The 11,494-nt window shown below is 39.3% G+C and overlaps 1 protein-coding gene across 1 annotated transcript; it reads right to left on the reverse strand.

The window, feature by feature from the left end:
• Positions 1 to 9,704: 9,704 nt before the first annotated feature.
• On the reverse strand, positions 9,705 to 10,708 carry LOC149172908 (chaperone protein dnaJ 11, chloroplastic-like). The gene has a single exon (XM_089427819.1). It carries the CDS (start codon positions 10,475 to 10,477, stop codon positions 9,953 to 9,955), a length of 525 nt encoding a protein of 174 aa, XP_089283945.1. The 5' UTR covers positions 10,478 to 10,708; the 3' UTR covers positions 9,705 to 9,952.
• Between the last annotated feature and the right edge of the window lie 786 nt (positions 10,709 to 11,494).

The following is an 11,494-nucleotide window of genomic DNA, read 5'->3' on the forward strand; positions in this document are numbered from 1 at the left end:
AACTGAGAGATCGGTGAGTGAACAATAGTCACAACTACTCAACTGACCTTCAACTAACTCAACTAATGACTAGAGCTCAGTTAACTAAGTTTGACTAACAATAACTCAACTAGATTACTAAGTCTTAGCAACCAACTCACGCACAACTCTACTTCTAGCCTATAAGCTTGAATTTACTGACTTAACTAGTAGACAAGGTCGTGTCACTCTAGCTAACTGCAATCCAAGTCATCATGCTGACGTGGAAAATCGAATTTTCTCCATTTCACTAAGGCGCTAGTCAAATGAAGCCTTTTCTTACTACAATTTTAACAATATGGTCTTTATTTCATCATCTATGAATGACCTTCTTACTACTTTTGGTCAACAATAAATAGCAAGAGAAAGTTTAGAAAGTACCATGCCACAAAACCCAGAAGTTTCAAAGTGGTTTTCTTAGGGTTTGGTTTTTATCCTACTTGCAACTATTGCTTGGTTGACTTCCATTGGCTTCATTTTAAATTTATTAAGAAAATGCACATCAAAAGTTATCTTATTAATCTCAGTTATAACAAGTGGTTGAGGTACAAGTTGTTCAAATCACTGCCTCACTTAATTTTTATACATTTGTTTGCATCAAACTAAAGTTATTGGCATTGTCCAAATCATCCACTATTTTATTTCATATTTCTCATATATGGTATTCGTGGTGGACAAGTCCATCTAGATAATGATCTAGGTCTCACTTAATTTTGTTACATTTGTTTGCATCAAATTAAAGTTATTAACATTGTCAAGAGCATCCACACTATTTTATTTCTATTGCTCAGATATGGAATTTGTGATGGACAAGTCCATCTAGATAATGATCTAGGTCTCATTTAATTTTGTTACATTTACTTGCAACAAACTAAAGTTATTAGCATTGTCTAAAGCATCCACACTATTTTATTTATTATTGCTCGGATATGGAATTCGTGATGGACAAGCTCATCTAGATAATGATCTAGGTTTCTTTTATTTTCTTAGATGTAGATAGACTATCATACTTACACATCATATAATGTCATGTACCATAACATATTGATAACCAACTTTAAAGACATGCATATTTTACAATGGCGTTTGAGTAGAGGTTTCTTCATATACCTCACTTGGCCTTGAAATTTCATTATTGACTTACTATGTCTTTCATTGGCGACACAAAACAATTAGTATACTTAAATAATTTTACAAGTTATAATATAAAATTGCACTCACAACTAATTTCACACTAATTTCACTCTAACCTCGAAATGAAGCCTTTTAAGTGAACTTGAAGAAAATGCTCGTTGAAAAGTTCCCACTATGAATGCAACCACTATACGAAGTTTAGGCATCATGTCGTTAAAGGGCCATTTAAATCTATAACTTTATGAGTTAGAAATAATTGTATGTGGTCAAAGACATGTTCAACTGTGTAACCCATAGAAATTAATTAGAGGGTCAAGTTGGCAACTTGATTGAGGACATTCCATAGGGCTTCGAAACTAAATTTTGTAACCATAAAATATGTGTGAGGAATGCAACAAATCAAATTCTTTTGACTATGGAGAAGAAGCATTTAAGGAATTAAGGATATGATTTTGGGAATTTAAAGGCAGTGGTTTGAAGTTGATTTTTGCAAGGTTTTTGATCCAGATTTAAACAGGAACGCAACAAATTACAGAGATAACCATAAACATAGAGATGCAACAAAAATAATACTTCATTTAATTAATGTAAAATACTGAAATATGCTTACAAACAACAATGGAAATAAACCAGCTAGGGCGATGGTAGCTTATCTCTGAGAAGAGATGTAGCGGCTTCATGCCTCCGAACTGTGTTACAATGAGGCTCGAAGGCCTATTTATTTTTGAGAAACAATGGAAAACCCTAAACATCCAAAAACCTAACTCTAGAAGATGAAATGCCAAACTGTGGGCCCCGTTTGGGTAAATTGGTACATCAACTTCCTGGGGTCGTAACCTGGGCATACGATCTCCGTTTGACATGCACAATATTTCGTTATAAAGATCTATTCGAGAACTACAAATTTGGGAAGAGCAATGTTGGCCCATGGACCCATGTTGCTCCTAGTTTTCCCAAAAAACCATCGTTTAGGGCCTCAAAACGACTTTGAAAGTTCAGGACCCAAAAAACTGTTAAAAATAGTAAATTGTGCTACAATTAAGGAAACTGAAAAGCTGAAAGAAACAATGGTGGGGGTCCAAGTGGACTTGGCAGGTGGCCACCAATATCCACTTGGATCATTCCTCCCCCCTCAGGAAGAAATGCTCCCCATTGCATTGAGTTCCTCCATAAGATGAGGAAACTTCTGCTGAACTTGGTCCCTAGTGAGCCACTTGCCTTGGTGAAGGAGTTGGCCTACTTTGACAACTTGATACAATTGGATATGTTGCTGGCGAGTGTGCTTGATCTGTGTGTCCATGATCCGATCAGTTGCAGCTTGTTCCATGCAATCTGGATTTAACTCTGTGGGTGTGAGTTGTTCTGCAATGTCAGATGTGTCTACTAATGGTGGAAAGTATGGCCGAAGGTGGTCAACATTGAACACTGGGTGCAGGCCAAGGAATGGGGGAATTCTGAGCTCAAATGCATTGTCTCCCACAGCCTTGGTAATGGTGTAAGGACCATATCAGAGTGGTCTGAGTTTCCGATAGGCTCCGGTAAGGCGTTCCTTTTGCAAATGCAACCAAATTTTGTCGCCCACCTGAAACTTGTGTGGCACCCAATGTTGATCATGTCGCTGCTTGTACTTGGAATTTGATTTCTCCATAATGTCATGGACCTGCTGGAAAATATGTTGGATGTGCTCAATGAAGTTGTTTGCCTTATCTATTTCGGATTGGACATGAGCCGAATCTGCGTGAGTAACTGCAAATGGCATGGCCACATCAATGGGACATAGTGGCTGGAATCCCAAGCCCACCTAAAAAGGGTTGTGGCCAGTCAAGCTGTGGAGAGCCCAGTTGTAGCTGTGCTGAACATAGGGGAGGCTCTCGTCCCATGTGCGTGGATGCTTTGAGTTGTACATGTGCAGAATGTGTACGATCATCCTGTTGACAACCTTTGTCTGGCCATCAGTTTGAGGATGGAAGGCTATGGACTTAGTGAGTTTGGTGTCGAGCATCGACCAAAGACTGGACCAAAATGTACTGAGGAACCTGCTGTCTCGATCTGAGATGATAGACTGTGGGATCCCAAAGTGTACCCACACTAGTTCAAAGAAGAGTTTAGCAGTGGCTTATGCTGTGATATTCTTCTTGCAGGCAGCGATAATGGCCATCTTCGAGAACCTGTCGACGACCACAAAAGCACAGTCATTTCCATGCTTAGTGGAAGGAAGGCCTGACATGTAATCCATGAAGATGGATTCCCAAGGTCGACTAGGGGTAGGTAGTGGGGTATAGAGGCCTTGCTTCTTGATGGTCGATTTGGCAATGGCGCAGGCAGTGCATGATCTAATGTACTTCTCGACATCCAGTCGAAGATTCGGTCAATGGAAATACTTCTGCAGTACTGCCACCGTTTTCTCGACCCAGAAATGTCCAGCAGCCCGACTGTAGTGTGCTTCCGAAATCATCTTGGTATGCTCGCTTGAAGGAACACAAAGGTGACCCAGGTGGCGTAACAGGGCATCCTAGAGGTGAAAACCTGGGACATGCTGACCCTCCAAGAGTGTCTGGTATGTGTGGCCGAATTCTGGGTCGCATTTGTAGAGAAGTGGCCAATCAGAAGTCTCATGCCCACAAGAGTTGAGCATAGTGGTTAACGCCATGATCGGTGGTCGACTGAGGCAATCTGCAACATTATTGGTTCTACCCTTCTTATACTTGATATTTAAATGGAGTTGTTGTAGGTATGTCGACCACTTCTGATGGTGATCAATCTGCAATTTCCCTTGGGTCTGTATGAACCACAGTGGTCGGTGGTTTGTGTGGATGACTTTTTCCTTCCCCAAAAAGTAATGCTTCCGTTGTCGGCAGGCCTGCATAATGGAATACATCTCTTTGTCATAAGTGGGATACTTCCAAACTATGTTTGAAAGTGTCTCACTGTGATATGCCATTGGATGCCCATGTTGAGTAAGGACTGCCCCAATAGCATAATTAGAGGCATCTGTCTCGACCTCAAATGGTTGTTGCAAGTCTGGTAATGCGAGCACTGGTGCTGTGCAGAGGCAATCTTTCAACTCTGTGAATGCCTTCTGTTGAGATGCAGACCAAAAGAATTTTTCTTTTGCTCTTCCCTTGGTGACTTGACTCAAGGGCCAAGTGATATGAGAAAATCCCAACATGAACCTGCGGTAGAAGTTGGCAAGACCTAGAAAGCTGCAGAGCTCTGTCAGAGTGGTTGGAGCTGGCCAATCTCAAATGACTTGGATCTTGGATGGATCCACATGCACACCCTGTTCATCAATAATGTATCCCAGATACTAAACCTGGGTCATTCCAAAAGTGCATTTCTCCAAATTGACACATAACTTGTGTTGCCACAGTGTTTGGAGAACCTGTCGGATGTGGTGGAGGCACTCTTCCCAACTCTGGCTGAAGATCAGGATGTCATCCAAGTATACCACTACAAATGAGTTGGTGAATGGCCACAAGATGTCATCCATTAGCCTCATGAAGGTTGCAGGAGCATTCGTCAATCCGAAAGGCATAACCAACCATTCGAAAAGGCCCTCCTTGGCTTTGAAGGCAGTCTTCCACACATCGGAGGATTCGATTGGTACCTGGTGATATCCTAACTTCAAATCGATCTTACTGAAATATTTTGCCCCTTTAGTTGGTCCAAGAGGTCATCAATCCGTGGGATTGGGTACCTATTACGAATAGTGATCTTGTTCAGTGCCCAATAGTCAATACAGAGTCTCCAAGTCCCATCCTTCTTCTGTAACAACACGATCGGGCTCCCACAGGGCGATGAACTTGGATAGATGTGACCTTTCTGCAACAACTCCTGAATCTGCCTCTTGATTTCATCATTCTCCAGGATGGAGCGCCGATAGATGGTCCATTGGGTAGCGACGCACCTAGGGTCAGATCGATGGAGTGCTTGACCTGATAGTGCAGAGGAATCCCTGCGGGGGAGGTGAAGATGTCCTCGTACTCCTCCATGACCTTGTGCATTTGTAGTTGTCGTGTGGAGGGGCCCTGTTTGGAGGTCGTGGCCATCGTCTTATTCTTTCCTTGAGGGCGTATTATCAGGAAAACAAATTTCCCGATTTTTGAAATGAGCTTACTGCATTGTTTTGCAGTAATAAAAGAGATTACGGTAGGCGGTGCTACCTATGGTATCCTGTACAACTTATTTCCCAAAGTAACAATAACAGCACTGGGCCTTGATTCATACACAGCATGTCGCTTCCACAAGTATGGTTGTCCTAATAATACATCACAAACTTCAAGGGGAGCAATGTCACTCAATACCTCATCTGTGAAGGGCTTGATGTTGTATGGAAGGTGATACTACTGGCTCATGCGAAGATCCCGTCCTTGGTGAAGCCACCCGATGGTGTACGGTTGTGGATGTGTTGTGGTCGGTAAGCCCAGTTGCTTCACGACCTCTGCCGAAATGAGGTTCTTTTGGCTCCCACTGTCAACAATGAACTGTAGTGGAGAGCCCTTTACCCACATCTGAGAGTGGAAGAGACGCTCCTCCTCTGGATCTTCTGGCTCCTCCTTCTGGATCTTCGTGGTGGCAATAGTGGCGTTGGGCTTCGCATCGATAATATGCTTCCCTTTGTCATTCCCCTTGTCGGGTTCTGACTCAGAGTCGTAACATGCATTTTATTTTGAAACCTTTAGCTCGGCCACCAGTGACTGCTTGGCCCGACACTCACTTGTGTTGTGAGTGGAACTCTTATGGAACTCACACCACTTTCCTGTGTCCTTTTTCAGCTTCACGACGCTATTCTTTGCTTGCTGCTTTAGCGGGTTGTCTTGAGTCGCCCTGCCTTGGCTTTGTCCTTTTTTCTGCGGTTTGGGGGCACCTTTCCCTTGCTCCGGATTCACAGATCCAAAGTCTTGCTTCTTCTGTTTAAACTTTTTCTCGACCTTGATGGCATATCGATATGTCGTGCCGAGCGAGGGGATGTTCAGGAATTCTATTTCTTCCTGGATGTACTTGTGCAGGAAACCGCGGTATTTGAGTACCAAATGCTGCTCCGAATCCTTGATACCCAACTTTGTGCGAAGGGTATGGAAAATATTGGTAAATTCCTACATGTCTTGGTCCCTTCCCTGCCGCAGCGTGGTCCACTTTATGTATTGATCCTCATAGCTTCCAATAGGGTAGTACTTCTCCTTGATGGCATCCCGAAATGAATCGTGGGTGTGACTGAAAATAACGAGCCTGTACTTTCATCCTTCTACTCGCAGTAGGTTTCCCACCAGTCCTTGACGTGGGGGGCTGCTTTGAGAAGAGCAAAAATAATCTTTTCCCGACTGGAAAAATCATGAACAGAAAAATAACACTCTAGCAGATTCAACCATTTATCAACGACATCTGCGTCTTTTTGACCCTCGAATATGGGGATTTCAAAATTAACTTGTACCTTAAACGGTGTGGCATTTCCAGAGTCGCTGTTGGAAGCCGATGCATCGCCCCTGGGTAGCCGCTGAAGGATCTGGGCAAAGTTGTCCATTGTCACGTTCCTTTGTCGCTTGAGGGCTTCTTCGAGCAAGATTTTGATAGGATCTTTTGCGCCCTCATCTTTCTCTTCATCTGCCATGGGAGACTATTGGGATTTGCGAGGCTGGTCTTGCAAAAGTTCGACCAGTTCAATCCCTAACTCCTTATATCCCGACCTCGTTGGGAACATGCTAAGAAAAACAGAGAAAAAGAAGACCGCTCTGATACCACTAATCCATATTTAAACAGGAACACAACAAATTACAGAGATAACCATAAACACAGAGATGTAGTGGAAATAATACTTCATTTCATTAATGTAAAATATTGAAATATGCTTACAAACAACAATGGAAATAAACCAGCTAGGGCGATGGTAGCTTATCTCTGAGAAGAGATGTGGCAGCTCCATGCCTCCGAACTGTGTTACAATGAGGCTCGAAGGCCTATTTATTATTAAGAAACAATGGAAAACCATAAACATCAAAAAACCTAACCCTAGAAGATGAAACGCCAAACTGTGGGCCCCGTTTGGGTAAATTGGTACATCAACTTCCTGGGGTCGTAACTTTGGCATATGATCTCCGTTTGACGCGTACAATATCTCGTTAGAAATATCTATCAGAGAACTACAACTTTGGAAAACGTCGTTTAGGGCCTCAAAACGACTCCGGAAGTTCAGGACCTGAAAAACTGCTAAAAATAGTAAACTGTGCTACAATTAAGGAAACTAAAAAGCTGAAATAAACAATGGTGGGGGTCCAAGTGGACTTGGCAGGTGGCCACCAATATCCACTTGGATTAGTTTTAATGTTTAATGGCATAAAGTATCTATATTATATGATTTTTATAATGTTTATTGATTGGTATGGATAAATATCAGAAAAGGTTGATGGTTAGAAGAGTTCATTTTGAGTGCCCTTGCATGATGGAAAGGTGCACTATGGATATTTTGAGCACTCTTCCATAGACTAGGTACATCATAGACCTTTGATAACTCACATGAGTTTGATGCACCAAGACAAATTTGGATGAGAACTTGGTAAGAAAGGAAAAGTGGGGTTATGGCAAATGAACCCATATGATATGCAAGTATAGTGCGTGATAGACAAGATTGGCATAGAGAACCTCACTAGGTTTTAAAGAATTGGGTTCTTGGGCTACATGTCGACCCAAGGAATTGGGTGGTCCACATGTGGTAGTTACAACATATGGCAGAAGTGCCTTTGGGCACAAGAATCCATGGAGCACAATCATGGGATGGACTCATTGGGCACACATCCACTAGGCCCATATACATAGGATGCACTTATTGGGTGGACGTGGAAACCTTGGGCACACTTATTGGGTGCATGGTACTTTAGGTGTAGCACCTTTGAACATTGGTTGGTTCGTGGACAAGTCATGAAGAGGGTAGAGGCATGATCAAATAGAGACAAACTTGGTGATGTGAGCACTTGGGTCCACTTAGACTTGGAGAGACTTGCAAGTGCAAGATAAGTCTTGTATAAATAGTGGACATCTCAAAAGTTTCAAAGCATCAATCAATCATCCATTGATTGTTCAAAAGGGGTGTAAAGGAACTTTATAATTGTGCTAAGTTCATGGGTTGGCATAGTAGTGTGAATTGCATTGTTTGAGTGAGAAGAAGAAGAAGACATGACCTATATAAGACATGCTTACAATTTCTTTAGAGGTTGGATTATGCAAATCTATTAGTTAGAAGGTAACATGCCTTAGATTTATCGTACATTTATAATAAAGTTATGGGTAGAAGGATACAAGTCTATTATTTTTAGTTTGTAACATTCTTCATATAATAAAGTTAAGGCATCCACTTTGGATAACACCTATACATGTGTTTTGTTAACTATGTGTTGGAGGTTATTTTTCCTTGCTTTGCTTGTGTCAGCAAAGTATTGAAATATTCAGTAAGTGTTAAAGTTTTGCTAGGATGTTTTAAGGGTTATGGTTGGACATGTTTCTGGTGTTAAATAAACTTATTTGAGTAATTCCTAATTACATTTGGCACATCATAACTTAAAGTGAAATTATGAAAAAAGATTAAATAAAATGGTATAGTCTAATTATATTATGCATAAGTTAAATGAAATCTTTATAAATGAAACAAAACAATATTACATAAACTTCAAATATCAAAACAAATATTTTTTTTTAATAATTAAAATACAATAAATTTATAACCATTTTTTTAATTATATAACAAAATATTTTAAGAAACTATAAATATTAATATATTTTATAATATAGTTTTTAATTTTTAAATTAAAAATTAAAAATTTAAATTAAATTAATCAAAATTAATATAATATACTTGAAAAACAAAAAAAAATCTTTTAAAAAATAATTATATAATTAAAATCCAAAAGTAAAAAGATGAAGGGTTGAAAACTCAATCAACTCGTCCAATGGAACGTAGATGAACCATATAATGAGAGCGATGAGGCATTGAATATAAAAAATAGATGAACCATATAATGAGAGTAGACTTTTGTGACGAGGCATTAAATATAAAAAAAAACATTTCTTATTGGCTTGAGTTGTTTATATCAACATTTATATGGAGTGTAAATTTATACACAAATAATGAACTTAATAAAATATGATTGAAAATATAAATGTTAACCTTTAAAAACTTCCTTGGGAATATCATATTGCTTTTCATAGCATTTACAGCTTTATTTTGTGGGAGGCTGCCTCTCAAATCTATAAAATGATTATTTAGCAATTCTTGACCTTGTGATATAATCCACTTTAGAATCTCTTTACATAATTGCTTCTTCTTGGTTTTGAAGATAGATATGAAACTTGAGCATTCATATTGCTAGGTGGTCATTTTCTGTACATGAGGGGAAATGAAAAGAAAATCTGAATTAACCAAAGAAGAAAGACTGGATAGATATTTTTCATACTGCTTGGTTTTTGTACATTTAACAATAAAAAAATACATTAACCAGAAGGTCTGCAACATTGATCAATACAGAACTCTGTCAAGATGGGCGGCGCTTTTCAAAAAACACCCAGAAAAGTAACGGTTTATGTACGACATATATGGTACAGATATGTACATATATATACTCTCATTACACAGGAGTTAATGAGTTGATTTTTGGGTGATTTTTCAGCCAGGTTTTTGAATCGATTTTGTCCAAAATTTAATAAGCGTTTTATAAGATTCAAGTCTCCCAAAAATTTTGCTTTGAATTCATTTTCACATTTAAAACTGCAATTTAAATGAAGACACACCATGTAACCAAAACCCATGCGACTGTCACCAGCATTGATCTGTTTCCCAATTCCGGCCCACGCGACCAGACCAATCTCTATAACCCAACCTCGCTTTACCCCACGTCTTCCCACCCAAGCCCCGCACTTGACCCCAAAGCTGCCGGTCATATCGCGCACGGTCATGTGGATCCGACAGAGTCACATACGCATTGTGGATCTGCAAAAACATCTGGGTGTTCCGGTTCTTTTCCTCGGGAAGAGCCGCGTGATCGGGATGAAACTCCCGCGCTAGCCTTCTGTAAGCCCTCTTTATGTCCTCTGCAGTTGCCGCGGGGCTTATCTTTAGTACCTCGTACAAATTCTTTGATTTCATGAGACCAGGCCCTGAAATGGCCGGCTCTGCGCCAACAGAGGCTTGCATTGCTCTCACCTTGAAGCACCGACGAAATCTAACATTTCTGTCGCGAGTCATCGGTCCTTCGGCTGGTCTTGGGGAAACCATATGACCAGCGGCTGGGCATTTCTTGGATGAGAAAACATTAGAGGAAAACGTAATAGAACAAGCCATTACAGTTGTGTAAATTTATCTCTAAAACTTACGGAAAAGAAAGCGGTGTGTATTTCTTTTATCAGACTGAAACACAGAGGAACACCGAATTGCTTGCAGAAACTATGGCGAAATCAAAGGATGGATGATTAACCCTTCAATTTCTCAATGAACAGAGTGGATTTCAGATAAAGAGTGATAAGTAATAAGAGGCTAAATGCATTCTAATGAAGCAAAGGCTTCAATTATTTTATATACACGCAAAAACCGAGTAAAACACGGAGAAAAAGAGAAAGATAAGACGAGCGGCAATCGAAAAAGTCAGAGATCTCGAGTCAAGCCACGTATGATGTCCAGTAGCTTCTCGAGTTTAGGAAAAATTTTACATATTCGTACGATTTGAATGCCGAACATAAATACAAAAGTAAATAATTGTACCTGAAACATGTTATGATATGATTTGTTGAAAATGTAGGTTTGAATTGTGCAGATTTCACGGTCAAAATGTTTCCAGAATGTTAAAAATATAATATAAATACTAAAAATATAATATTATAAAATATAAAAATTATAATATTATAAAAAATTGTATTATTAAATTTTTAAAAAGAATTAAAGTGTATGAATACTTTTCATTTGAAATTTAATTAATATTTCAAATATAATTAAAATTATAAATAAAAATAGTTGAAATTATATCTTATAATAAGATTTTTGAAAATATTAAATATTAAATTTATAAAATATATAAATTTAATAATAAAAAAAATAAATTTTAACCATTATTTTATAATTAAATTCAAATATTTTGGATCGGGGTGTTAAAAGTTAAGGCATTAGAGGATGGGAGACCACCACTTTGTCATCTCCCATCACATTTAAGAAGGGAGGGGAAGGGGGAGTGGCATGACCAACTCACTCTATGCAACTACTCTCCATGAATATGGTAGAAAACATTATGTTTAAATGATCTAAGATGAGATTTTTTTTATTCGGTTCTTTTGTTATGTAAGGGCTCATCTTTCAGTGCAGGTGGAA

This window comes from Pinus tabuliformis, chromosome 4_2 (genome assembly GCF_031772625.1).
Source record: "Pinus tabuliformis cultivar Carrire ecotype Pingquan chromosome 4_2, CPIR1, whole genome shotgun sequence".
Lineage (NCBI taxonomy): Eukaryota > Viridiplantae > Streptophyta > Pinopsida > Pinales > Pinaceae > Pinus > Pinus tabuliformis.